At 41.1% G+C, this 27,895-nt stretch overlaps 1 protein-coding gene across 2 annotated transcripts in view; it reads left to right on the top strand.

Annotated features, from left to right (window-relative positions):
* Positions 1-27,895, top strand: part of FBN1 (fibrillin 1) — a 158,170-nt gene that overhangs the window by 450 nt on the left and 129,825 nt on the right. For both annotated transcript variants that reach the window (XM_075506079.1, XM_075506078.1), the window contains exons 2-6: positions 26-300; positions 15,040-15,122; positions 16,047-16,145; positions 23,129-23,224; positions 24,812-24,907. In XM_075506079.1, coding sequence (XP_075362194.1) covers positions 131-300; positions 15,040-15,122; positions 16,047-16,145; positions 23,129-23,224; positions 24,812-24,907 — 544 coding nt within the window. In that variant the 5' untranslated portion in view covers positions 26-130. The remainder of the gene's footprint in view (positions 1-25; positions 301-15,039; positions 15,123-16,046; positions 16,146-23,128; positions 23,225-24,811; positions 24,908-27,895) is intronic.

Here is a 27,895-nt window from a genome sequence, read left to right as displayed (position 1 = left end):
TTCCTCCCCTTCTCTCCCCTCGCAGCTCGCCTCGGAGAGGCTGGTCGGAGACAGGGCGGCGGGGACCGGCGGACTTCGGCGGCGGAGAGGAGGCGGCGGCCGCTCGCAGCCCGGGGGCTCGGGGGACGCGATGTGGCGGGGGCGGCTGCTGGGGATCGCCCTGGGAGTTGCCGTGCTGTGGGCGTCCCAGGCGGGCACCGCCGCCGCCGGGCACGCCGAGGGGGTGAGCGCCAAGGAGAGCCGGGCCAGCCGGGCCAAGAGGCGAGGGCAGGGCGGCGGCGGGCACGACGCGCTCAAAGGGTAGGTGCGGGGCCGGCCCCTCCCGGGGTGCCGCGGCGCGGTGCGGGGAGCGGGCGTAGATCTGTCTGCATCCGTGCGCGGGCATCCGTATGCGTTGCCCCTTTGCGGTGGGAGCTGGCGGGGGGGAGCTCCCCGACCCCGCCTCGGTCTGCCCCTGCCGAGGGGCGGCTTGGGCTGGGGGGCGTCGGACACCGCCCGCAGCGTCCCAGGGTAGCGCCGGGGCACCGGGCGCGGAGCCTCGCCGCCCTCCCGGGGGAATCCCCCGGCAGCCCGCGGGTCGGGGTGCTGGGTCCCCTGCGTGCTGCAGCCTTGCTTCGCCTTTGGGTGGGTGATACTTGGTGAGGATGAGCCGCTGCAGCTCGGAGGTTGCCAGTTTAGCTTCTGGGAAGGCACACTGCGGGCTTGTGCATTCCTCCCGCGTCCCGTACTTGTGCTTTGCATAAAGCAGAATAGCGATGAGGCCCGGAGACCACTGCGTGCCCTTCCCGTTAGCTGTCCTCCCTCATCTCCACCTTAAACCTTTTTGCAATGTGCATCTTCTCTTGCGCTCGAGTGGACTGTCTTTGCTTATCTGGTGTTCCTCGTGAACTGGGGACGGTGGGAGGAAGAATAGGGACCATTTTTTGGTATCGGAGCTATCTAGTACTAGTATGAGTGAGTCCAAGCATACAGGAGTTTAAAATCATTATGAAACATGGTGGGATATGCTTAGCAGAGTGTTTTTTTAAAGGGTAAATCTGTGTCAGGCAAACTGTTTTCCAAATTCTAATGGAACACCTTTCCAATGCAAAAATAATTGTTAAGTCAGCTGAAAGGCATTGCGTGTGTGTGCAGTGGAAAATTTAGTTCACTGTAAAGGTGAAAAGCTTGCAACATTGGAAGAAAAAGGAGTTTTCTTTTTTCAGGTGTTCTGATGCACCTTTTCAGCCCATAGCCAGATTTTTCACTCATCAGGCAGAGGGCAAATGTAGCAAAAATTACATGGACATTGTTATGCTTCAGTAACGGATACGAGATATTTTCTTTCTTTTCCTGATTTCCTCAAAAAGGAGCTATTACAGCTTTATTTTTAGAGGCCTTGATGAATATGCTTTAATTTCTTGCTAACTTCCTCATACTTGTATTGTGCTTTTTATTTATATTCAGATTTGCAATCTTGGCTTTTTTTTTTATGCTTGCCTGATTGGAAAAGGTTTATGTTTTTAGGTCCCCATGCTGCAAAAATGGATGCAAGTTATTGGTATTGTTTTTCAAGGATCTGATTTTGTAGGGTCAGACTCTCTTATTTCATTTCCTTATACATTGTCACAAGAGAAATAGTTGGACAAAGTAGATTCTTCCTGTGACAAAAACTATTCTAGGAGGTGAGGAGGACATATAGCAAAGTCTGTAGGACTAATTGCAAGCAATAAAAGATGATAAGGAAAAATATTTATCAGAAAGAGCCTTTATTCTTCAGGATGTTTTAATAAACTTTCTCATTATAGAACTCTGAGTTAATATCAAACTGGCAAACACCATTTTCTGATCAGTGGGACAGAGTATGCCATCTAGCACACGTGTGCTGACTTGGTGGGAGTTAGAGGCACGTTAGCTGAGGATGAAATTTCTTTGATGAATGTAGCTGTTGCTCTAAAACTGTGCTGTTTAGACAGTAGTAATAGTGCATCAAGAGGTGATATTTCAAGTGTTAATTATTTTTGGAATCTAAAATGGGTTAGGGTAAGTATTTAGTCTTAGGAGTTGATTCTTATATTTAACTGAAGCCTTCAATTTATTATGTACTTTGCAATGATTCTTCCTTTTATTGTGTATTACTTATGAGTTACATATCTACTTAGTAATCTGCAAATCTAGAGATAATGGCAATATCAATTTTAGGTATTTTATGTCTCGCTCAATTATTTGGAATATTCCAAATCTGAATGAGTGCCCTTGGGAAGCAGGTTCTTAACAAGAATGTAATAATTTGCCAGGTGATCTGAGATATAGAGTAAAGACAAAACAAATTATTAGTTCGGTTGCTTGTTAGATCTTTTTCTGTAACTCTCATTTGAGGCTGACTGTAGAGTTCCCAAATTGCTTGGAGGAGATTGTTAACACACAGTTATCTTTATCATTGTTGGGTGAATCCTGCTGCATATTTCCAGTTTAGAAATTGTGAGCACTTCCTTAGGTGTGGTACTGTACTGTACAATATGAATAAAAAGAATTGTCATTTTAACAGACAAGGTTGGAACTAATTCTTTGGAAAGCCAGATGGAAAACATATTTTGAATGTACAGGAACTGTATATACATTAGACAAGGAGAATTCATTGTTACTGAAGGACTAAAACACTAAAAATATGATTTTACAAGAAGACATACTCTTTTTTTAACTTGTTCATCAGTACAAATACATTTGGGAATCTGAGAGTTGTAATACAAGTCATAACAGATGCTGGGAAACTTTATTTTCATGTTATTGTAGTTGACTAAGTCTTTTTTTTTCTTTTTGCAATGAACTCTTGCTCTGATTCTAGGAGCACGGGGATACATTTTTAGAGAAAACCCTTTACTTTTAGACTTTTTGCGTGTTTGATTATAATAACTATTGAAAGTCTTTTAGCATTTAAATATATTGAGGTTAGCCTCTGTGTGAATACTGGTCTTGTATGTTAAAGTGAAGAAGCCTAAGATCTGTTTCAATTCTCATGATTTTTCCCACTTAACATTTTTTACTGCAAGCTGTTGATTGCAGGAGATGTTTGCTTTCATCCTTGTGACCTTTGCGTCACTGTTTATGCTAGTGAGCTGTCCGAACATATAACATGATTCTAGAAGTATATTTTAACTTCAATAATTATAAATTATGTGGAAATGCCTCTTATGTGCTCATTTTAAGACTTCAAACTACATGAGCAGCAAGCTTAAATTGGTCCAGCTATGAAGGCGTTAGCAATGAAGTCCTTGTAATGCCACCTATGCTTGGTCTAAGGCAATGTGTGTTTATGTGCTGGTGCCTCTAAGTGATCAGAAAGCAATCAGAATAAAGGCAGTAATTATTTCAAAATATAACTAGATTCTCCATTCATGGAAATGTTGCTGGAATCCCTTGTGATTCAGCAAGTTAAAATAATAAGCTTTTATCCTCTGGATCCCCAAAACTTTAACACAAATGTTAATGTATTGAATTATAAGGCATCAAGCCATTATCCTGCTACCCCTTAAACACCTAAGAACGTAGTGTCAACTTCCAAAGAAATAAAACCTACAAAACTGGCTATGAATGGGAAGTTCTTTCTAAACAATATATACTTGAAGTCAACCATTTATATATGTTTCAATCATTTGAATATGAAGTAAAAAATAATTTACTGGTGATTTGATTGGTACTTGACTGAATACAAGAAGTATTGTGCTTAAAGATCTCAGAATTAATTAGGATTTCCCATTTTCTGATGATGCTAGACAAAGACCTCAAACTCTAATGAGGATCAGTCAGTTCTTAATAATATTTTAAGCAATGTTTATCATGTTTATCTGTCTTTTCTCAGTATAATGGCTAAAGAAAGCAATTATTTGCCTAACAAATAGCTCAGGAGAAATTTTAAAAGAACTAAAATTTCTTCAAAATAACTGAATTGTGACATGACTCTAATTAAGATACTAATTAAATGCATTTGTGCAAGAATGATTTAATTTCTTTGGTTTTATTAAGTTAAAATGATAGCGAATATTGCAGAACAGAATAGTTGGCTCCAAAGTGATTCATAAAACTCTTGGATTAAAGCTATTCAACAGAGGATTGAGTTTTTTTGGACCAATTTCTTCTGGTCATCCCAAATGAAGTCCACAGGTTTACTGATATGCTTACTTGAGTAAACTTGGTTGGATATGATCCTTTTTATGCATCACTACTCCCTGAAATAAAATAAATCTTATAAATCTATAACATAATTCCAGTATTCAACTATATAATTAAGGCTTCTGGTTTTCGTTTTAAACCAATATTTACCACTAAAAGCCTGCTGAAGAAAAGCAGACTTTCCATACCGGTAAATATTGGTTTATACTGAAAAACCTCAAACATTTTTCTTACCGCTTTTGGCCTGCACACCTCTGGCCAGCTGCTGGTGCCACACCTTGTCAGTGTCACTCTGTGAGCAGGAGGCAGCCTGAATACTGGGGAATAAAAATCTTAATTAAACATACACGCACGTTGCTGTAATACCTGATGTGCTGGAGCACTCACCTGGCTTCCAGGCGGCACGGCCAACCTCCTTCCAGTCATCTGCGCCTTACGGGGTAAAGCCTACACGGAGGATGAACAACCTTCATGCCAGTGCATCCTAATGTAAAACCTGAAGTCCTTGGCAACTACACGTAGTGTTAAGTTTCTGCACCTCTCTGAATTTATTTGCCAATGGTTGTGATACTATTTTTTTCTTATTACATTATCCTTGGAAATCTAGTTCTAGAGTGAAATGAGTTCATAGATCTTGGCACTGTCTCTCATGTACGTTTCCTTTCTTTCAGTAGGACTGTATGATGCGATTTGATGTAGGTGTGACTTTCTCTGGGGAGCAGGATGTATGGATGAGGGGTAGGGAAAGCAGATGGAACCAAGCAAGAAGCCAGCACAGAATCTATTCTGTGGCTGGCAATAGCTGTTATTAATGCTTGCTGAAGGGCTAATATTTAAAGAGGGAATAACACATTATTTTCAGGTCTCATCATATAGATGTCTTCCCCTGGCTGCTACAATAGTTTTTAATTACGTTTTGGAATATACTAGTTTGAATACTATATGGAAATTTTTAAATGCTTTTAATGAAAGCTGTCTGACAATAGTCTGCACTGGATTGCTTTATCCAGAGCCAGTAGCAATGCAAAGCTCCCATGCTAGCATTCTTGTTATAGTTCCATGTTATTCTTCAGCCTGAAGAAAAACAGTAAAAAGTAAATAATCTTCAGGCCTATGTAGTCCTTGTACTCTCCACTTAGATTTCCAAATCCTGTCATTCAGACACCATCTCTTTAAAAGCCACGGCCTTAATCCCAATTCTGGTTTATGATTTATGGGGCTAGACTTCTGGGCCTGCGTAGTTCGTAGTGCAGAATTAGGACTCAATTCATGTGGGGCATGCCTGTGAAAAACCATCCTATGGTTAAAACTTTTGGTGGGTACTGTTGTAGTCTCCCTTTTACTGGTGAGTGTCTTAGGCTGGTGATGTGATTCTGTTACCAACCACTTAGCCAGTCTTCCCCTCTGTGACCTTTTCTCATAGTATATTGTAGCTGGACACAAATGGTTTTGAAGTGCCATGTGTCTGTTGTTTGAAATTTGAATCAGACATCCCCCCCCAAATACATTAGAGAAATGCTTTTTTCCCATTTTATGATAGTAAGTCACAAATAGAGCAAACAGAAAAAATGGCTACAATAAGCAGTATAGCAGCGTTCTTGATGGACTGTATGAAACACGATTGTTTTGGAAATATTGTAAAATTGGCTCGGGGGACTCGGATGAAGCAGGTTTCCTGTCACCAAGCACCACTTTGCCATTGAAGATCAGGAGGGCAGGATTGGATGTAATTCTTTTCCTTTCTTCCCCTCTTTTATTTATTTATTTGATTTTATTTCTTTATTTATTTTGGTCTGCATAGGTCTTAGCTATATCGGGCTGGCCTGATGCTCTGACCCAGATGCTGCAGGATGGGCCACAGCTGGCCTGTGATGGGTTTGTACTTTGTGTGCAGAGTCAGTGGAGAATTTCACATTGGGTTTGCCACTTTGTGTCCCATCATAGGAAGGTACCTTGCTGTCCTCCATCTTGAGGGGTCCTGTGTAAGGCTGCTTGTGGCTATGACTTAATTGCTTGGCAGGTTAGAAACAGATGTATACGACAGCTCTGACTCGGAAAACAAGAGGTATCATGGATTGTGCTTTGTTTCTTTCCTTGTGTTCTAGGTAATAATTTTCTTCCATGGATATGTAATGGAATTGTCTAATCTTTTGTGTGGTGTTGTCTTTCTGGAGACTTTCTGATCTCAGTTTGTTGGTGGCTAGTTGACCTTTATTGAGGGGGGACAGGTGGTGTTCAGTCTTTAGAAATGGGAGGCGTAAAGGGTTGGGGAGAAGAACAGCTCCTGCAGAGAGCGTGTCTGGTTGCAGCAGGGTACAGTAATTTGCAGATTGCAGTGCAGGTTTCCAGAGAGAATTGTTTGGAGGAGGCAGAAGAAGCCTCCAGCACGTGGCTGAGATGCTAACCACAGCTGCACTTTCCCCAATCAAGAGTCCACTTAAGGTTTATAAAAGTAGACTTCCCCCCTGTTGTTAGCCAGTGCAGGATACATTTTGTGTTCAGTGGTTGTTCCACAAGTTGTTCACCAGATTCAGTCTGATCTGGGTATGTTTGCCTTGTTAACTGGATAAGCTACTCTATGTGCAACTTCTCACTGCTGTGCCAGAGCCTTTGGGGCTATACTGGGCTTGAGGATGCAGACTTGAAGTAAGCATAGGGCTGCTCTCAGTTTATTTGGGAGCAATGGGAGGATCACGGGTTAGGGTTTGGCAGGGACAGTCCATCTGTCAGCTTCATTTACAGTGATCCTTATTGAATAAAACTGCAGCTTCTGTTTTTCTGTATGCTTATTTTCCTGTCCGGTGGTGTATTGCTCAGCAGTGCTGCTCACTTAGGACAGTCTTTTTCATTGTCATTCATCTTCCATCCCGCAAACTTGTATGTTTTATATATGAACTTCGGTACAAGTTTTGACAAGGGTCGCTTCAAATAAGCTCATGGACTCAGCAGCCTGTGATTATTAGAATAGTCAATACCAAATGCAAAGACTACCCAAAACACAAGACGCAAACTACTTAGCCACATGGATCACCAGGAAAACTTCCTCTTGATAGAAATGTAGTAGACATTGGCTAATAGAAGATCATCTCTACTTAAACAAGACTTTAGGAGCTAGGGATCTTTGGACGTGTACATATGGAAATAGTAAGAAATTAATCATTAGCTTTTTCGCTTTGCAATAAGATCACCTTCCATCTCGTTCCTCTTCTTCATCTCCCTGCTGAACCCTAAAGATGAAGAGGATATAGATGCATGTGTGTCACTTCGGTCTTACTCCCCAGACTCAGTAAATATTTTTGTAGAATGGAACAATTGTGGCCTGGAGTGTTTCTGATTAACCATCGCACTGTTCTGGAAAATATATTTGTAGCTCTTTGGTCTTGTATTGTGGATGTCTCCTTTGGTTGTTTTCTCATCCATTCTGACTTTCCCACTTCAGTGTTTGTTTGTTTGTTTTTTTTTTTTAAGGATTTCAGACCTACTGAACAGCCTCATTCATGCTAAGCTTGATGTGCAGATAGAGGCATGAGAAGAATCATTTGCTTTTTTTGTGACAGTTCAGTAAAGTTGGGCTCTTCTTTGGACAGTACATTGGGAGGTAAAATGTAGCCTGTTAAATTAAAACCTGTGCCTTCTGGTTTTGCTTATAGATCTTCACTGAAGTATGAAGGAGTTCTAGCTTTTATCTGGAAGAATATTTTGAATGTTGACTTGCTGGAGAATCTGTTGTTTTCCTTTCTACTTCTCATTTTATGAAATGATTCATGACCATTAAAGCCTCAGAAATACCAAATGAAAGCCACAGTTCTTTTGTCTACAGTCTTAATCATTTTCATCCTCTTTTTCAAGCTTCCCTCTCTCTCATGTTTTGCTGGAGGACATCAGAATATCCAGTGATGTTCAGCTGAGGTTTCAAACTAAAATTTTTTCCTTTCAGGAATGTTTTTTTTCTGTCTCTTTTCTCCTTCTTTCTTTTTCCCTCTGATATTTCATCTTTTTCTCTTCCCTGTATACAGAGTAAATTACCAGTGGCTGCTAGGAACAAGGTGAACTAAAACAGTGGGATCCGTATCACGAGGGCTTTCCTGTTGCCTTATGGCAGACATGCAGTTAACTGAACTTTGAAAACACAGTATTGCTATCCTAGCAAGGAGAGAGGCAGAGGGTAGGACCCAGTGTGCTGTGAAGGGAGGGAGGAGAAACGCTGCTATCTTACCTAAAATAAATCTTCCAGTATCCTAAGGGATGGCACTTTAAAACACAAGTTAATGGCATTGCTTAACACCTAAGGGTGTTCCCTGACAAGTACTGATACAAGTGTCAGGTTTATGACTCTCCCTAAATGCTTGCATTTGCTCCAAGGTGGGGATGGTGGGTAGTACCAGCTCATCCCGCAGCCTCTGGGAAGGCCTCGACAAGGGGCTGGCTAGCCTTGGGGCTTGGCTGGCCAGCGTGCCCCATGCCAGTCCTTGTGCTGCTGATCAGCTCAGTGCACAGTGCAGGCTGGCGGAGGTCCTGAGCTTGCCTGCGTGCTTTCTCTTGGGAGATTGTTAGAGGTCTACCTCCACCGATAGCCATTAGCAGGTACATAGTGAGTGCGGGCAGTGGTGCGGGAGGTGTAACCCGGTCTCTCCCTGTTCCCCCGTTGGAAGTGACATCTGGAGAGCTAAGCATTGCCCTAGCCCACAGTTACATCTGTTTCCCATGGGATGCTATTTAGTGCTACCAGGGTAGAAAGGCTATTTCTCGTACCCTGAATGCACCTTTTTTTCTTTTTTTTTTTTTTTTTTTTTTAAGAAAGTACCTGCTGGATCCCTCCTGTTTACCAGCCATGCTTGTCTGACCCAACAGATAGTTTTTTGTGGTGGCACACTTGTACTTTACGTGTCTTATACAGCCATGTACATTGGGTGTCAAAGTGGACCCATTGACATTCTCAAGAGGAACAATGAGGGAATACATGCCAGAAACGCGTCTGTCCCTGGCTATGAATGAGAACAATGCCTGGCTGTCAGGTTAGATGAGCCTGTCCCTGCAAAAGACACGGGCAGATTTTCAGAGCAAGTGCGGAAGAATTCACTTAATGTCAAATGCTGTTGTTGGATTGCTGTACTTAGCTGTCACAGTGTGATGGAAGTTAGGGTTAGAAAAGTGTTCAGTGTTGCTGCAGGAAACTTGCATGTCATTTTGAACTCTTGACTTGCACAGAGACTGGAGCCAAAGACACCCGTAGAGCTGCTCCGCATGTTATTTTTTTAGTTGAACTGAGCCAGGATTCTGGGACAGCAGTATCCTTACTGTCAGAGTGAGAAATAGTTATCATATTAGGCTCTCGGCATGGCACAAACATCCAGGCTCACTTATTGCATGGTAAAAATGAGTACATCAGATGCAATCCTTTGTATGTAAAAAACATGTTTTGCTTAAAAATGCATGCTTATCCTTTATAGGATAATAGCGAGTAAATTTTGTGTTTGCTCTCAGAGTCTAGCATTGTTTCCTAGGTTTTCCTTTTATACGATTGAAATAAATAGCTTCAAGAGTTCTCTTAATAATCTTCACTGAATGATGAAAAAGAGCACAGTGACTAAAACCATTCTGTTTTCTAATATTTAGTGAAACAACAGAGAAGCAATCCCTGCTTAAAGTATTTAGAGTACCTGGAAATGAGGCTTATGCATGTTAAATGCAGACCTGTGTCTGTGTTTTTTCTCTATCCCATCCACATAGTTAAGTTTCTCAGTTTGTGGATGTGCTGACTGGAAGTGGTGAGGCTGAAGGACCACCAGGCTGCTTGGCTGGGCTCTCATGTGCAGAGTGGTATGTGGCAGGGTGGCAGGAGGCTTGGGAAGGCTGCCCGTCACACGCTGTAGCTGTTAGCTGCTGTGTCCCGTTGGGAACTGGACTTTCCCTTCCCGGTTCTGCTTTGCTTGCTGCTCCTTGGAGGGAGGGGGTAGGCGCCAGTGCAGCAAAAGGAGGTGCTTTGGGTATCGACCTCTAATTTGTGCACCAAGTACCTGGCTTCTGTCATTTAGCTGGGGAGGGACTTCAGAAGGCCATGTGGTCCAAGCCCTGCTCAGAGCAGGGTGAACTGAAATCAGGTTGCTCGCGGCCGTGTCCACTCAGGTTCGGAGTATTTCTAACAATGGAATTTCTTGATTCAGTGGGAAAGCTGAGTAAAGCTCCAGCAGAGTCAGCAGAGCTGGGCCACTCTGTGCTTTTAGCATTTACTCTGAGATGCTGAGGAGTTTAGGAAGGTACATAAAGCTGTTTTACAGCAAAAGGTATAGCTCTGATTATGTGTCTCTGGAAAACAACTAGTAAAAGTTGTCCTCTTCACATTCTGGAGCCTTAGCTACTATTTCTTCGTATGTTGGTTATATTCAGACTTAGGCAACCATATTTTTAAGACCAGCCTACCATTTTTTGAGGTGCTGTTTGTCATTCTTCTTAACTCCCAGTGCAAGCATGGAAGCACCACTCCAATTCTATGCAAATAATTCTGGGTACAGTTTTAGCAGGTACCCCACGTAAGTGTAACCCACGTAAGAAGAAAAATAGGCAAAGGCTTCTCTAAAAATAACTGTTGGCTGATGATGTTGCTTTAAATTGTATCTCTTCTGCCAGAAAATTGGGTCCCTACATTATGTTAAACATATGCTAGTCCCTGCAGCCAAATAGTTAATACAAGCCCTTCATTAAACATTTTCTCGCAAGGAAGAATCCCTGTGTGTTTTCCTAGGGAGAGGAAAAATGAGTTGAGGGAGTGATTAGAAACTCTCCCGGGTATCCCTGCATCTCAGCTCAGCTGTAACTGGCGATCAGCTGTCTCTCTTACTCTCTCAGCCGCTCTCTGCCCACTCTGTCTGGTCTCTCTGTCTAATTTATTCAAGACCCACGCTTTGGGTTTGATTCAGCCTGGGTTACGCCAGCATTGGCTGGTGCATGGCAGTGCTGCTGACAAAATTTCCGCCCGAAGCCTTGCTTGCAGCAATGCCAGAAACTCTTCCTCTTGTGGGAGCTGCAGATGGGCAACGCTTTCTTCGGGAGAGGGCTGTAATTTCCTCGAGGGGTCAGAGGCAGGGCAGAGCGGGATGTACAGAATTAGCACACCCCCGGGGCAGGCTGCAGCACGGGGCTCTGGCTGTGTCTCTGCCGGGGCCCTGGAGAGGACAGCCACAATGCTGGAGGTGCCCCCGCCGTTCCTGGGCTGGGTGGTGTTCTGTTCCCCGCTGCAGGCTTCACACAGGGCTTTTGAACACCTCCCTCACTTCTCTGGCTGTCACGTGCCTTCGCTGCCTGGTTATATCTGATCAGAAGGCACTGCCAAGCTTAGCGTGATTTCCTTCCCATCGCTTTATGTTGGTGTACCTGCTCCACAAAGCCCCCCGCAGCTGCTGGGTAATCGCGTGCCATTTGGGAGAGCCAGGCAGCCATTTGTCCTTGCTGAGACGGGGCATTGGGAGCAGGAGTAGCAAGCAGGGGATGGACCCAGTCGGTCCTTTCTGTGAGACGACGTCAGTGTTGCCCCGCGGAGAAAGGAGACCATTTACTTGAGAATGCGTGACAGGCAGAGGCCGAGCTGCAGCCACAGCCCGGGGGTAGCACAGCACTGACCTGGGGCAGGGCCGCCTGTGTCCGTCTGAAGGAGCTGGTGCCGCAGTCCTGCCTGGGCTCCATCCCCGCGCGGGTGGGAAGGACAGACAAAGCTTTCCTTCATAATAAGGGTGGAAGTTCCCCATGGTTGTTCCTGAAGAAGATCTTCTAGTTTGGTGCGTGCAGATGCTGTCAGCCAGACCTATGACGCTCAAGCATTAGTTATCAGAACTTCCAGATGAACTTTTTTCTCTCTGCTGTTCTAAGACTTTTCTAGTTGATGACTAATGTATTTTGATAATTATTCAATTCATTTTGCTACTGAATTTGTACTTGCGTATCATTAATCGAATACAAAATTTCTTGTTTATTTTGGACATCTTTGATGGAACTCTGGGCCTCAGTCATACTGTCTCTCAGCACCATACCACTACAGAAATCGTTTAATACTTTACAAGTTCATAAGTGACACTAAAATAAAGTGAAAGACTTGTCTTTTTTAAGTTGCAATGGGAACAGCTTTGTTCCTGAGATGCTCTCTTCCTCCTCTGGGCCTTGGAATAAAAGGAAGGTGCTGTGGGCACCACAGGTGGCTCAGGCTGTATAGATGCATTTTTGCTTATTTTACCATTACAAATCAGGTTTTATAACTGAACTCTGTTTATAGTGGTGTTCAAGAAAACAGTTTTAGAAGAATATAAAATGCTTCTTTAATATTCATAGCTTATAATATCAGCAGGAAAATATGCTCTATTAAACACAACAGTGGGTAACTGTTTAAAGTAAGTACAATGATAGAGCCTTTACAATTTGATCGATGGTTTCCATGATTTTACATGAGGCAAATTGTTATTCCCTTGAATACTTTATTTATTTATTTATGTGGATTTATTGCTATAGTGTCTGATCACCTCATAAATATCAATTAATTTAACCTTCAAAATTAATTATTTTGAAAGACATTTTACAAATAAGCACAAGTAAAGAACGCTCCCTCCCTCTCAAAGAAGTAGCATTCAGACTTTAATATAGACTTCTTTTATAAGCTAGACAGCAGCTTTCTGACAAAAAAGTGTTCCACTGGAAAATGCACTTGTCAGGCTCAAAGTGTTCCATGGAAGTACAGTTTGATGAGGTTTTTGTGGGGGGTTTTTTTTTTTGGTTTTTTTTTTTTTTTTTAAAGCTAAGCACGCTGCATCCAAGTTAGAACTTCTTTTGAGTGTACAGCTTAGCCTACGCTGTGGACATCCTCAAGGCTCCCAGGGTCTGTGACTTTGTGGTTGCTGGCACATCTAGGTATTCCAGAGCCCCATTTTGGAAACAGATTTTAAAAATCAGGTTTCCCCATGGCACAAAAATCTGCTCCTGACTCTTAGCTTGGACCAGATTGTCCCCAAAGCCATGTATTTGCCAAGACTGAAATTTGACAGAGTACCTAAACATCACTTTATGGTCAGCTGTTTATAGATTCTTACTAACTTGGATCAGAAATGGGTGGTTTATGCCTGTAGGTTGTAACAGGTAGCAACAAACCCATTCTGTCGGTCTTAGTAAGTGCCATTATTTCCTCTGACTGGAGAAGGTAAAAAGCAATCTCACTTGTCTGCTTGCCAGTCTTACTTGGCAGATGATCGTGGAGCAACATTTGGCATTGATGAACAGGGAACTCTAGGAAAGTTACATGGTTATAGCCCTGCAGGGAAAAGGAAAGCTGACATTACTAAAACTGAATACATTGGAATTATATGAATAAGACTTTGAGTCTGTAACACCAATTGCAGGAAGGGAAAAGGGTCCTGCAACAAGTCCAATTGTGTTGCTCACATTCACCTCGGTTACCACTTTGTAATTATCCAGAACTAGTGGAAGGTAAAGGTAGCGTTTGCTTTGACTTAAGTAGTTTCTGGCAAAGCACTTAATGAGAAGACTAGGTGTCACCGAAATTGGTGTAATCGGAATACTTGAAATTGCATTAACAATGCAGATCCCTAAATAAATACAGTATAAAAGTCTTGTTAGTTAGAAAATGTGCATAAATAAATGTTTGTATATATCAAGATTGTTGTCTTAAGTTGTCTCACCATATGCGGTAACTGTTGTTTACTTAGACATTGCAATACTAGGGATGAAAAACTTTCTGAAAGACCAAGGACAAAATAATAATAGAAAACCCTTCCTAAAACAATAAACACTTAAATCTGTCTCTAATCTGTACACAGTATTTTAATAAAGCTGTTTCTAGGAAGTACTAGTTTATATCTAGCTTTAGTTGCGTTAATCTATTGAGTAATTGCTCACAATGTTAATAGAGGTTGTAAAATTTTCTTCTGATAAGATTATTAAACATACAACAAAAGGAGGCACATTTTCCCATTTTTGAAGCTATTCTTACTAGCTTTACTTGCATGGATAGATGCATTAAATAAATAGGACAAGTTAGATTAAAAAAAAAAAATATTTTATCAGTGAGGGGCATAGAACCATTTCAGCTCTTCTATTTTGACCAGTAAAATCACGATAGGAATAGTGTCATGTCCTGTCAGCTTTCATTGTAAACTCTAGTGATACAGTTATTTGAAAAGGTAAATATGGATGAGAGGAATGGGTTGGAAAGGAAAATTCCTATGGATCCATCATTTAAGAAGTGCAGTAGGCCCTTCATATTCATTTCACAGGACCCTATCCCTCTACATGCACCCCACATCCTTGATTTTTTTTTCTTAAATAGCAAGTCATTTTTGCTAATGAAGCATTTACATATTTTGGCTCATTTATTTGGCTAATGTCATGGTTGGTGTGTTTTGCTCACACATACATACATAGTTTTGCTCATGGACAAAACAGGGAACAGTAATAGTGCTTTAGAGTAAAGAAGAGAAAGCAACATGAAGCTTAAAAATTATCATTCAAAGCGCACTAGATTTCCTCTGTGTTCACTAGTGATGATGGGTGTGATCCCTCATTTTGTATTTAAATGGGAGTTTTGCTCAAAAACCTTGTATGCTGCTTTTCCAGATGTGGAGTGATATGAGACAAGTTTTGCCCATTCTGTTCCTGTTGTTCAGGTGTTACTGATTTGATTTCATGTTTATAATGTGATCTTCAATTTATAAAAGTGTATGCAACCTAAAGACCCCAACAACCAGAGGCATACAGTTCTGCTAAAAACATACAACACTTCCAGATTTAATTATTGAAATGTATATTGCAGTGGTTTACTTTTTCCGTTTTTATGCCTGTACTTTTGAAACATATTTCTGAGTAAAAGTACAAATTCATCCTTTTTTTTTCCAGACCAAATGTTTGTGGATCACGTTACAATGCTTACTGTTGCCCTGGATGGAAAACTTTACCTGGTGGAAACCAATGCATAGTCCGTAAGTTAATCCAGTTATATGTTATGACTGAGGTTTATCTTTGTCCCTCTACGTCAGGGTATCTTTAATTGTATACCAGAACTGAAATGTGTTTCTGTATGGTTTCAATAGCAGCTGTACATCATTTCTTTACCATTTTAAATATATTAAGCTAATATACAAAGTTTTGTGGGCTACAATACAGTGATGTGATACCGGTATTTAAGAAAGGATTAATCTCATCCACATGTTCTGTTTAAGTCTGTGGTAAAGGGATCCAAGGGGTGTGTGGACTCTCAGGAGCGAGTAGCTGTGGAATATGTTAATCTATTTAAGTTAATGGAAGGAGGCAACAGCATTGGGCCAGCAAGTACATTTGCTCTGCTTGTTTGGACCGTATCCCTGAAATATATATGTAGGGATATAAATGTATACATACATACATCATAGTGCTGTATGCATATTCATGTGTAATGGTACAATGTACCAGAAATAATTGTTAAAGGCACTTTGCCTAAGGCTGGTAAGACCCTCTCCAGAGATACTGAGGCAACGTGCTGTCAGATAGGAATTACTACGCTTTTGTGTGTCTGGTGCAGAAATAAAGGGAGCATTGTAATGCTGCCTCAGTGCCATCCTTCCTCCAAGAGTAGTCTGGTAAATGGACCACAGTTTCACTTTTCCAAGGAAATCTCCCTATATCTAGTGTGGTCTGTGGCATGTTCCCAGACCTTTTCATAAAGAGATTGTGAAGGTCTAGGTTTTAGCTGTCCCCTGTAGAGATGCGCGTGAACAGGAGGAACTGTTTTGGAATCAGTTGTATGCAATTTAACGAGTTTGCAGGTATTTATGTTATGGTGCTGAATGCGTATTTTCTATCAGGTGGTTTTTATGTGTTTGGGGTTTTTGAAGCATATTTTAAAGGCATTTATGTTTTCTTTATAGCAATCTGCAGACATTCCTGTGGGGATGGATTTTGCTCTAGACCAAACATGTGCACATGCCCAAATGGTCAGATAGCCCCCTCCTGTGGTTCAAAATCAAGTAAGTATTTCTTCTGTGTCTTTGATATTGCTCTTTTGAGTCTGTGAAGCTACTAAGGTATGTAAGATAGCTCAGTGGTCAGTATTTAAGACAAATAACCTCTGAGTCACCAGACGTACTTTTACCACAGGAAAGAATGCGTAGCCTCCTATGATGAAACTGAAGAATGACTCAGAGACTAGCTATTGGGGACGCTCTTTTTTGCCAAATTAAAACCAAATTAGTTTTATTGGAAGCTATATTCATTTGCCAGTTTGTAACACTAATTCCAGTCTTCCTTGCTTTCTGCAAAATGTCTTATTGCTATTCAACACTAGACATGCACACATATGCAGCACAAAAATTGTAACGATAGAGAGATGACTGTTGACAATTGGCTGAATTTGACTTGCTTTGTAATTCTACTCTCATTTTGGGGGTTACTAAGCCAGACACTGTACTGTATTTTACATACATAGGCCTACAAGTATTATAGCATTTCCTTGCCAGGCTCAGTACATATCTTCTGAATCTAATATTGCTGACCTTATTCAGGTGATACTTCTGTAGGTGCTAGAGGTACAGAACTGGTCAAGGTTTTTAAGTGGAACAGCTTTTCATCAGAAAAAACAGATGTTTTGGAAATGAAACTTTTCAGAGAGATGGCTTTTCCGAGAAATGTTTGGATTTCAGGCTTTCAAGGAAGGTTCCCCAGACCCAGAAAAAAATAAGTAAAATTAAATTCATTGAATGAACCAGATAGCTCAGTGGCTAATCATGGGTAGAGTATTTGATATGAAGTAGGATTTTGCTTGGGGTCGTATCTCAGTTCATGCCTGAGATGCTAGCGGTAATCTCCACTGTACTCTCATTTGAGTATGGTGCTTGTCTCTTAGAATATAGAAGATTTTGATTTTTATATAAAATGTGAAGTTTCTGGAAAGAATTTTGGGGGAAACTGGTTCCCACCAATGCCCATAACTATCTGAACAACATATTAACTGAAGTCAGTGGGGGATACCCTCAGCTGAGGTCTGTAATATTATGCAAAATGGTCATCCTTTTAATTCTGAATATCTCTTCAGACTCAATGTGTGGTCTGCTTTGCCCCTGTATTTTTTACCTTGCCATTTTTTTGCTATCCTAGTTGATAAGAGTTTTCCCACATAACTGACCACTTCGGCTTGTGGCTTTAGCATCCTTTTCATGCAATAACAGTGGAAAAACAATAACAACTGTGGAATGTAATGGAATGGCATGTACTAAAATGGTAAATATTGTTCTTTGTAGTTCAACCCCTTTCTCAGGCTCCTGTGATGTCTGTTAGGGAGAGGCCAGTGTGAGGAGAGTATGGAGCTATGGAGCTCCCAGAGACTACTGGGAGGAGGAAGGGTGCAAAATGCTGCACAAATGTGTGTGGTGGTGTGTTCCTGACTCGGTTTGCAGCTACTGTTTTACCAGATGCATGCGCCTTAATCCTGTAAGCCAGTAAAGGAAAGTATGACCTTCTCCCAGGTCCCCTTCAGGGAACAGGAGAGATATATCCCTACATCTGTTACGTGTTTTAGCACCTTTGTAAAAGGCAGGAACAAGTGGGCCTTAGTATTACCTCATTTTTTTTCTTAGGCCACACTGAAGCATTTTATGAGTCAAGACTTAAAAGAAAAATAGAGTATGAGTAAAGTTACAGACATATTCTGTAAAGTTACTGAAATATTCTACTATTGATCTCTATAGTTTTAGCCTTCATTAGAGTAGCACAGATAAATGGGTGCAGAAGGACTTCACTACAGTTTTTAATCAAGCAGCTTCTAAAGCCTATATGACATAGCTATTTTGGTTGTAGACAATTACTTCTCCTAGGTATGAATATTCTACTAATCATAAGCTTTAATCACTGCTGACATTATTTTCCTTACATTGCTACATAGGTTTGCCCACTTTTAAATGTTGCTTTTCTGTATATGGTATAAGTATTAACACTTTACAAATAGACTTAGCAGTTGGCTTAAAAAAGATATTGTTTATATCTTGTTTAATCAGTGCAATAATTTAAGATACATTTTGTGTGTGTGGTCACATCACCTTTATTTATTAAAACAAACCAATTCTAAAAGCAAAAGTGTCTTGAGTTGTTGTAGAGAGAAAAGACTCTATTGCCTCTGTGCACTCTTGTGTAATAATGTTTATGACCCAGCACCTCATTAGGGCTTATAGAACATACACTTTCTGTAAGTCATTTGCTCTCTTGGCACTGTAGGCAAAATCCATGAATATGTATTTACACAATAGACCACGATGACTTAGATTTGCTATTAGGAAACAAAGTAAACATAAACATAAAAAATACTGTTTGACGTCAAAGGATAACTGTCAGCTTCCATTAGTAACAGTTAATATTTTGTCAGAATACGCATTCATGAAACCTTATTTTAATTATATGTTTTAACAAATGAGAAAAACCTCATATTAAAATAATTAAAAAATCAAAAGTGGATGACACAAGTTTGTCGCATTCAAAATACAAATAACAAATATGAGTGAAAATACCATGATTTCTCAGGATTAAATGTATGGCTTCTGATATATGAGATGTGTCTGAGTCATCTTTTGGATATTTTAAGCTACATGCGTCTTTAGTACTTAAGGAATCAGTAGTGGGCACAGGTTTTATAGCATGTACAACCATAGCCAGCAACTGAATTCACAGTTGCTCTTACAGACTGGTTGTCTGCTGGAATCAAATAATTAATGCAGATTGGAAAGCATGTGGATTGGAAAGCAAAACAAAGCCTTCAAGTTTGATTGTTAGGCAGGTCAGTTGTTGGGACTTTTCTGGTTACGAGTCAGCTTTAGGAATCTGATTCATGGTTGAAAAGATCAACCGGTGGTTTTCTCAGCAGGGATTTTCGTGACATCAATGAACTTGCTGGCTGAGTAGCGGTTATTTCTGTGTAATTAGTGAATTTTTGGGTATGCTTACAGTAGGCTTGGAGATAAGATTGCCATGTGTGGAGGCATCCCCCCCACTGGCTCTGATGCGTGGGTGGCTCTGATGTTGCAGGTGCATGTGTGGGGAGATGTCCTACACCCTGTGCTGCGCCAGCTCTGGTGGCCGCTCCGCTGCTACCTCCCAAACCACCCGGGCCACGGCTGCTTTGGCCTTGTCTGTTCATGCTGCAGCCATGCCCCTGTTTGAGCTGCAGACGTATCTTATGATCCTGCCATGTTGTTGGAGTCGCTGCTCTGCCCCTGTGGGAGCAGGGGGGTGAGTGAGGAGGAGGAGGGTCTCTCCTTCAGCATCAGGCAGCCCCCTGCTGCCCCCAGGGTTATGGGTCAGGTATGTCTCTGAGCTCAGCCACAGGTTTTGCTTCCAACCTGTTTTAGTCAGAATGGCTTGGGCTGGCCTAAACAGGGAAGGCGTTTGCTGATGGGGCTGTCTCTGAAGGAAGGGGGCCGTGGCAGAGGCAGCGAGAGCTGGGTGCTGGGGGTGGCAGCTGGCGGGGACGAGTGTCTGCGCCCCCCGGCAGGCTGGTTACGCCGCCTGAGTGCAAAATGGGGCCTGGTCCACTCCCCCTGCTAGCAGCTTCAGAGGCACCAGCCGAGGACCGAGGTCTTCCTCAGAGACCATGTGCTGTGGTGGGGGAGGCCAGAGCCTGGGCCCTTGGCTTCATGCCCCAGCATCCCACTCGGGGTGGTGTGGGGGATGTCCGTTCAATGGCAGTGAAACTGGGAGCTCAGCCCCTTCCCTTACATTCTGCTGCTGTCAGAGGTGGTAAAAGATCTTGAATTTTAAACATTTCCCGAGTTTTCAAGGCTGCTGCGGGTTTTCTCAACACCCTGCGCAGAGGCGAGGCGGCCGCTGCCTCGCAGGGCTGCAGCCCTGTGTCCTGTCCCGGCACTAGCTGCCATCTCTCTCCTGAGTCAGTCACTCGACAGAGAAAGCATGCTGAGCATCTGGGATGCGATGAGACCGTCATTCCTTGTTTACAGCTCCTGGCAGGCAAAGCCCTGCGTCATGCACGGCTGGGGTTGGGAACGTTCCCTCGGCAGTGGCACAGAGAGACGAGAGGCGGCCTCTCCTCCCAGTGCCCGCCGGCCGGCCCTGCAGAACCCCCTTGGCCTGAGGTGCTGGGCGAGCGGCTCCGCCGGCTTTCCCACCTGAGGATCGCAGACCCTCACACTTCACATTTTTTAGTTTGGGATTGGAGAGTAGATGGCGTGTGTGTTACCTTTCGGCTGCTTGGTGAGCTCCCGAGTGTTTTGTGAGCAGTTGTGGTGTGATAGGGCTCTTGGTGTGATGAAGTCGGTACTCAGTTTTGCTGTGAATTTATTAAGTCAGGAACTGTTATGCTTAAGCTTGCAGCTTGTTGTTTCATTTTGATAAACAACACAAACTTTGCCCACACACAAAGCATGTGTGGGTGTGTTTGATCTTGCTGGCTCTTTTGCAGGTTTCTAAATCTATGTTCCTGCAGTTACTCCTGTTTTGACTTCGGAAGTTTCCAGTGCAGACTGCTTACAAATTGGACCTGAAAGAGAACAATAATTGATTAAAAGCAATAATTTATTCATGTTGTTAACATTTCCTGTGCATGCCAAGATAAGGCAAAGCTATATGCATTGATTTACCAGCCTTATGGTAATTCCTGTGCTTTTTTCTTGAGTCTCTGTCAGTGTGATACCTTGGAACAGGTTATTTCATTTACTGGAATATCTCCGCTGACATTAATGGAATTGTTGATATAGCTGAGAAAAGAGACTCTGGACCTACATTAATATGCTACTTTGCAAAAATGCAATCTTAAAATCATCATCTGAGCTCCAGACAGCCTTCGCATGTGTTTCTATAAACTTTTGGAAGGGTAATATTTCAGAATAGTCTGTGTGATTTTGGAAATACTATTTTCAACATTCCCTCAAAAGAGGGCAGAAAATAAATAATTAGTTTACTGACTGTATGTCACTGATTTTCTTGCATGGTAATAAGGGAGTAACCTCACTGATTTGAATGGCTCATTTTAATAACGATGACTGGGTGTCCCGGCAGTCTCCCGTAAAGATTTTAGTTTAAAAAGGAGGAAGAAATATTTTACCTTGGAAAAGTTCCTTTAAGAAGCAGTAAGACAAGTTATGGAAACTTTGTGTGTGTGTGTGTTATGTGTAAAACCGCTCCTTATCCCAAAATGGGGAAATATACTTTACTTTTACTTGAACAAATAAAATGAAAATCATCATATAAGCTACTGTTAACCTTTTTATCTCGACCGTAGTTCAAACTATTTAAATGGCTTTGGTCTTCATGTGGGAATGGAAATTAGCTCTTGGCATAGCTTGCTCTAATTGAAATCAGTTTGTGGTTTTTAAGTTCCTTCCCTGCTTGACAGATGATATCATTTCCTATGCTTTTTGTAATCCCCTCTGTTTTTCTAAGATTGTATAAAGCTAAGTTGAACTACACATTTTAAAGTAACTATACACCTTTTTCTGACCTACTTAGGACGTTGTCCAAAAATCTTCACCAGATATTCACTCTGTATTTGCAGACAATTTTACTTTTTGTTGAGGAATGTTAGTACATTTTTGTTGCCTGAAGTACATCCAAAGTAGAACAAAGATGTATCGTAACAATTAGACACATAAGAAATGTAAGGTACAGTTTTTACTTTTATAATTGAAGAATTAAGAGTACCAGTGTTTTAAATGCTAGATTGTTTTAAATCCTTTCTCCAATTGCATGTTTAACTTCTCTTCTGTGGATTCATATTGCTATAGAAGGCAATAGAGTTAAAATTATTATTTCTACTTGAAAATAAAAATAAAATTCCATTCGCATACTTCTGAACTGTAAAAAGCCAAATGATGCTTCAGGGCTTTGTGCAACAGGAAAAATTCAGTGGTTGGCATGGCACCTGTTAGCAACAGGCTCTGGTGGGACATGCAATTTCTATTTTTCAGTCCTGAGCATTTCAGGCAGTGTGGTGTAGGTATCCAGTGCTCCATCACAATCTACTAAAATGCTGATCTGACCGTAATCCTCTCTGGGGAGGAGCATTTCATGTGGTTCCTGTTAAAAGGGAAACCATTTCCCAGCTGCTTACTGGAGTGCCTGCCCCAGTTCACAGCTATGCTGGACAGCAGGACCTGTAAGGAGGACTTCAGTTTGTCGGGAGGCCTGCTCGCTTCTCTATGCCTGATGAAGAGCCTGACGTATTTTAAGTTGTTCCTAACCTCTAGTTAAGAAATATATTTGTCCTTATTACTAGAAAAATGCAGCACAGACTTTTATGCTTTACTGGCATGGGACTTAAGCTGCATGTTAATCATTATAAATGGTGGGGCTGCGACTGAGGAGAGTGTGCTGCTGCTCCCCTGCCTCTGCTTCTTGCAGGGGAAGGTTGTTGGCTCTGGGGAAATGCCGTCTGTCAGCTCCGCAGCCCCCAAACACAGCAGCCGGCAGCAGCTTTACCTGGAGTTGCGGTGAGCCCACAGATGGCATATGGAAACAAATCGCTCTGTTATTTTTCCTTTTCGCACAAGAAGTCCTACCTGGGCAGATCAGCTTCTGGTATTGCGTGTGTTGGCAGAACCAGACTGTCTTCAGGAGCTTCGTTACATGCTTCCCTTTAATACTTCCCTCCCCTGTTGCCCAGATGATAAGGCTCTCTTTCTTCTTCGTGGTATCTGCCAGAAGTTTAGTACTTTTCCCTTATTGATGGCCTTTTCTCATCATTGCAAACTAGGAGACAAATTCTGTGGAATTCAGTGAATAAGGGTGGTATCAAATTCTTGCACCATGTGCTATATTCCTTAGGAACTGTAAATCAATATTGTTTTCTGTACTGCCATTTTAAATATCTGTCCTAAAATATGCATCCTTGGTTTCGAATACTGGTTTCTAGTTCATAGAATCAATCCCTAAAAGAAAATAAAATCCCTTAGCAGACAGTTAAGTGTTTCTGACTGGTTTGATTTAACTGAGGAAAATCTTTTTTCCTTTCAAGTACAACACTGTAACATCCGGTGCATGAATGGAGGTAGCTGCAGTGATGACCATTGCCTCTGTCAGAAGGGATATACAGGAACACACTGCGGACAGCGTAAGTACACTTTTATTAACGTAGATACTGTGTACAGTTAAGTAATTCTGGGATGTGTGGATTGGGCACCCTTTAGCACTAAATTTCAACTGATGTTGAGCTTGTTTTTGATCAGGTGCAGTGGAATTTTACAGGAAAACACATGACTTGGTAATAAATGCTGAGTGAATTCTTTCTGATCAGGACCATTAAAAAAAACATCATGTGAATTCATAATAATTGGATATAACTTGATCCTGTAGTTCTCACACTACCATAATTCCCATTGACCTTCAGGGCTTTCCACTCACTAAAGCAATAGGCCATACATTTAGAATTTACATGGGATTCAGTTTTCATATTATAGACAAAATTAAGCTTTTTAATTCAAAGCCTTGTTTTAATTTCAGGGGTTTGCTTCAGACTTAGCTAGTGTGCTTTAGGAATTTTGCTCATTTTGATGTTGTCCTATTAGAGTTGATTGGCGTATTTTTGATTTCCTCAATGAATCCTGAGCCAGCAGCATTCCTGGATCCACTGTTTGAAATCTCTCCCAAACTGACTCTGGGGGTCTCTTGCTCTTCTTGATTGGAATGCTGTGAAGGAACTCAAATAAGGGTGTAGACACTGCTTTTAACCAAGGCTGTCGTGTTGCTATCTAGTGAACTATTGGTCTGACAGAGAAAATGTGTTTAGCTCATTTAATGAAAACCTTTTGTGCTCTGTCAAAATCAATGGCACACTTTACATGAACTTCAGTGGGACCAGGAGTTTACCCTAATAATCTGGAAGAGGATCACATGGTGAAAGGATTAAGAATTGTATTTCTGCCTTCTCTGTGAAATATCAAGTGGTTAAAAGACGATAAATGGAAACCTTCTTTCTATTGAGGTGAATGTGAAATGGAACAAAGAATAACATTACTCAATAAGCATCAAATTGTATTTAAAAGCCCTTTTTCATATGAATGCTATATTTTCTGATTATTTTTAAGAGCAACTGCTCTTGGAGTTTATTATGAGGAAAATTGGATTCTGAATCTAGTGACAGCATCATACAGGGGAAGAATATCTTGGATTAACTTAGTCAAAATAGATATTGATAACATTTTGCTATCCTAGTTGATGGCATGAATTAATTAACATCAGCAAACAGCCTTTTAATACTGGATTGTTTTTCTATTATGGTAGAGGAACAAATACCTTTTTGAATTTGCTTCTGAATAGGGAAAAATTTTGAGAATTTAGAGATGAAATTTTCTTCTGCACCTTCTATCTGCAATCTCTACTATTTCAGTGTTGAAATTTGAAAGAGATGTTATCTTGAAGTTATGGAATTGTCTAGCCATCCCAAAGAGAAAGGCTCTGAGACGTCAGAAAAGCTGTGATTGTTACTGTGTTTCTATTATGCTCCTTTGAAAAGATGAATTCATGATACTAATGAGTCCAGGAAATAGGAAAAGATCGTAGGCAGATTCTGGAAAATAAAGTATCCTGTCCTGTTATGTTTACCATTTTTACCAGTTTACCTGAACTGGTCAAGTACATACCTTCATGTCTTTCAGGAAATAGCTCAATAAAGATTACTTTTGTCTTCCCTCTGATACAGCTGTCTGTGAAAATGGATGTCTAAATGGAGGGAGATGTGTGGCTCCAAACCGATGTGCTTGCACATATGGCTTTACTGGACCCCAGTGTGAAAGAGGTATGTGCCCTAAAATAGTGGAAAAAAATGGATGTTCCAACTTGCTTAATAGTAACTTAAAAATACTTAAATAGTAATATGAAATAAAATATTTAAATAGTAATATTTTATTTCTGTCTATGAAAAAGGTAAAATAGAATTAATGTTCTTGTAGAATGCAACGTAAGGAAGCTTTACTGAAAGGAAAACTCTAGTCTAAGAAAATTGCGGAGATATTAGTTATGGAATAACACAAATTAAAATGGTAACAGCTTTCCTAAATGGCATTTTTAATGAGAAGGAAAACTTTAGCATTGATTTAAAAACAAACATTCAGTCTTCTTTTCTGATTTTTATATATCACAAGTGTTGATTGGTATGTTTTTAATGGTTAGTTCTTCAGTTCACAGTAGGTTTACCAAGTGTCGTTTTCTTTTCCTGGGGCAAAAATCCCCATTTATTTACTCTAACAGTGGGGTTGTTGAGCCATTACCTATTCTAATCTATAGGTGAATTGATTGGATTTGTTTTTGTTAGTCTCAAGACTGAAAATAAATTTTAAGTAGCATATTTAGCCATATGTAAGCTTTGTAAGGATAGAGGCCAGGATGAAACACACATGCAACTGATTAAGGCCTTTCTTTTGTTTACTTTTTTGCTATGAAAACACTCCAATGGAAGAGGTGGCAAATAAAAAATATTGATAAGTGTTTTATTTAAACTTCAGTTTCTAAGTCATCAGAAAAGCTCTTTGTACGTCCGATACGTTTGCTTACGAATGATAAGCAGCATCTTGCCTCTGTCTTTGGCATGTTTTGTTTTGGCAGTGTTTATTAAATTCTTCGTTCCATTTTGTACAGATTTATTGTTATCAATTTTAGCTTTTTATTTGCATATCCATAGTGATAATCACAGCTGTTTCCAGATGAAAACACAGCGATACCAACTGTCTTATCTGGTATATGGATTTTTTTCAGATTTATTAAGCCAATTTAGTGGTTCATTTGAGAGAGATATAGTGAACAATGTTTAGGTGTAAACCTTCTGTTGAAATGTGTAATATTAAAACCAAAACATTTTCATTTGTTAGAGCTATTAATTGGTCTGTTTAGTTGGAAATTCATACATAATACTCATACAATAGGTTGTGTTACATATCTATGAACCTGGGACAGAATAGACATTAATAACCTGATTTTGGGCTTGCATGTAGGGGGTGTGCTTAGCACATGAAATTTCTGTCAGTGAGTGTGTCAGATGTTCACCACTGTCAGTGCTGCACCTGGAGTAACGGTTGGCTTTTTTTATATGGGCAGCATAGGTGGGTGATGCAGAACAACAAATCTTAGGGGACCAAAGCTTTTCATTCTGTCCTAGAGCAGACGGTAGGATGAAGCAGGTATTTCCTGCACTCCCTACAGCAGGTAAAATTGCTGCGTTGGCACTGTGTGAGGTCTTGCCAGTTGTCCCCTCAGATGTTGTAAAAGTAATTCAAACTGATGGTGAAGTTTTTCTGAAGGCTGAAAAGTAGCTCTGTTCTGAATCTTGGGATCTCACTGCTGGAGAGGAGTAAGAGGAATGGAGAATTAGGTTAAAAATCCTAAGTTTGAAGAGAATAAAGGCTTTATAGGTAAAGAGTGTACTGAATATTACTGCAAAGGCTTTGAATTTCAAGCAATGACTGCTTGTTCTCCGTGGGTGAAGGGTTTTGAGCCTTCAGTCCGGTGAGGAGGTGTCAAGTGCAAGTTCGGAAGATTGTTCAGTGCTGCTTTTATGTTGCCTAATCCGGGATCAGTTTGACTCCACCTCATTAGGGCAAGTTTCAAGGCTGAAGCCTGCTAACAGCTTCAGTCCTGTCCCTCAGGGCTGCTGCCTCGTGTCGGGTGGAGTGAGAAACTGGTGACACAGAGCCATTTGAGCCAAATCATGCTGTCATGAAATCCCATGCATGTTACTGAGCACAACTGAGGTGGAAATCTGTATCTTACATGCCTTGTCCATAGGCAGTTTTCACTTAGAACGTGTGTTTGATTCTATAGTTATCAATAAAAGAGAAAATAGACATTAATTAGCTGTAGTATTTCTGGCTAATGCTCACTGCAGTACTGAGGCCAAATGATAGTCATATCTTCCTAGAAAACCTCTGAAATTTGGCTTCTTTCACAGAGATTTCCTGCAGCCTCTCTACCTAGCTGAGCTAATATGTTCCCTTCCTCTAAAAAGGGTGTGGTGGTTTTTGGTCCCAGAATCACATTATGCCATCAGAAAAACTTTTTCTGAAGATAACTTTTCAAGTATAAGCTAATGTTGGTCTTAGTCAGAATAACTTGCATTGTTCAGCATGTGCACCTGTGTGGCCATTAGGGAGTTGTCTGGCTGCCTATGATTTTACACATCTGTCAGCTAAGTAAGAGGTCCGTATTTTGAATCTAGCTTTGGAAAGTTATGTGGATTTGTGACACTCCCTGGTGGGCTTCTGATGTATATGTGGATGGATGTTATCCAGTAAATCGACAAGATTCATGTCTTGTAGAGTAAAACTGTGTCTTTATTAGAAAGAAAAAAAGAAGGGGGGGGGGGGGGAGGGACAAAACAAAACCAAAACATTTCTATGTGTGGAGGAGAGAAAAAAGGAAATTACTCAAGAGAAATAGTCTCTTAAACTATCCCTTTTCTGGGGGAAGCAGGAGAGGCAGGTTGTTTTGAAAACACCATTTCTGGATATAAATATAATGTGAAGTGGTACGGTTTTGTGGCATGCACATTCTCCATCTGTTTGGCTGTGGTTTGACTTCTAGGTTATGCCATGCCACAAGCTAACAGTGATGTAAGTAATTTACTGCTGCGTATCACGCAGTGCTTTTCTCTACAAGCATCAACTACTAGTAACAGTCACAGAGTGTTTGTGGCACGTATGTCACAGACCAAAGAATATTCCAGCCTTTGCTGCATATGTAGTAGCTTAGAACTGTCTTGAATAAAACAATGTTGAGGCAACCAAATTCATGG

Source organism: Mycteria americana, chromosome 6 (assembly GCF_035582795.1).
Source record: "Mycteria americana isolate JAX WOST 10 ecotype Jacksonville Zoo and Gardens chromosome 6, USCA_MyAme_1.0, whole genome shotgun sequence".
NCBI classification, from domain to species: Eukaryota; Metazoa; Chordata; class Aves; order Ciconiiformes; family Ciconiidae; genus Mycteria; species Mycteria americana.
Note: the sequence above shows the minus strand (reverse complement) of the source record. Positions and strands in the feature narration are given on the sequence as shown.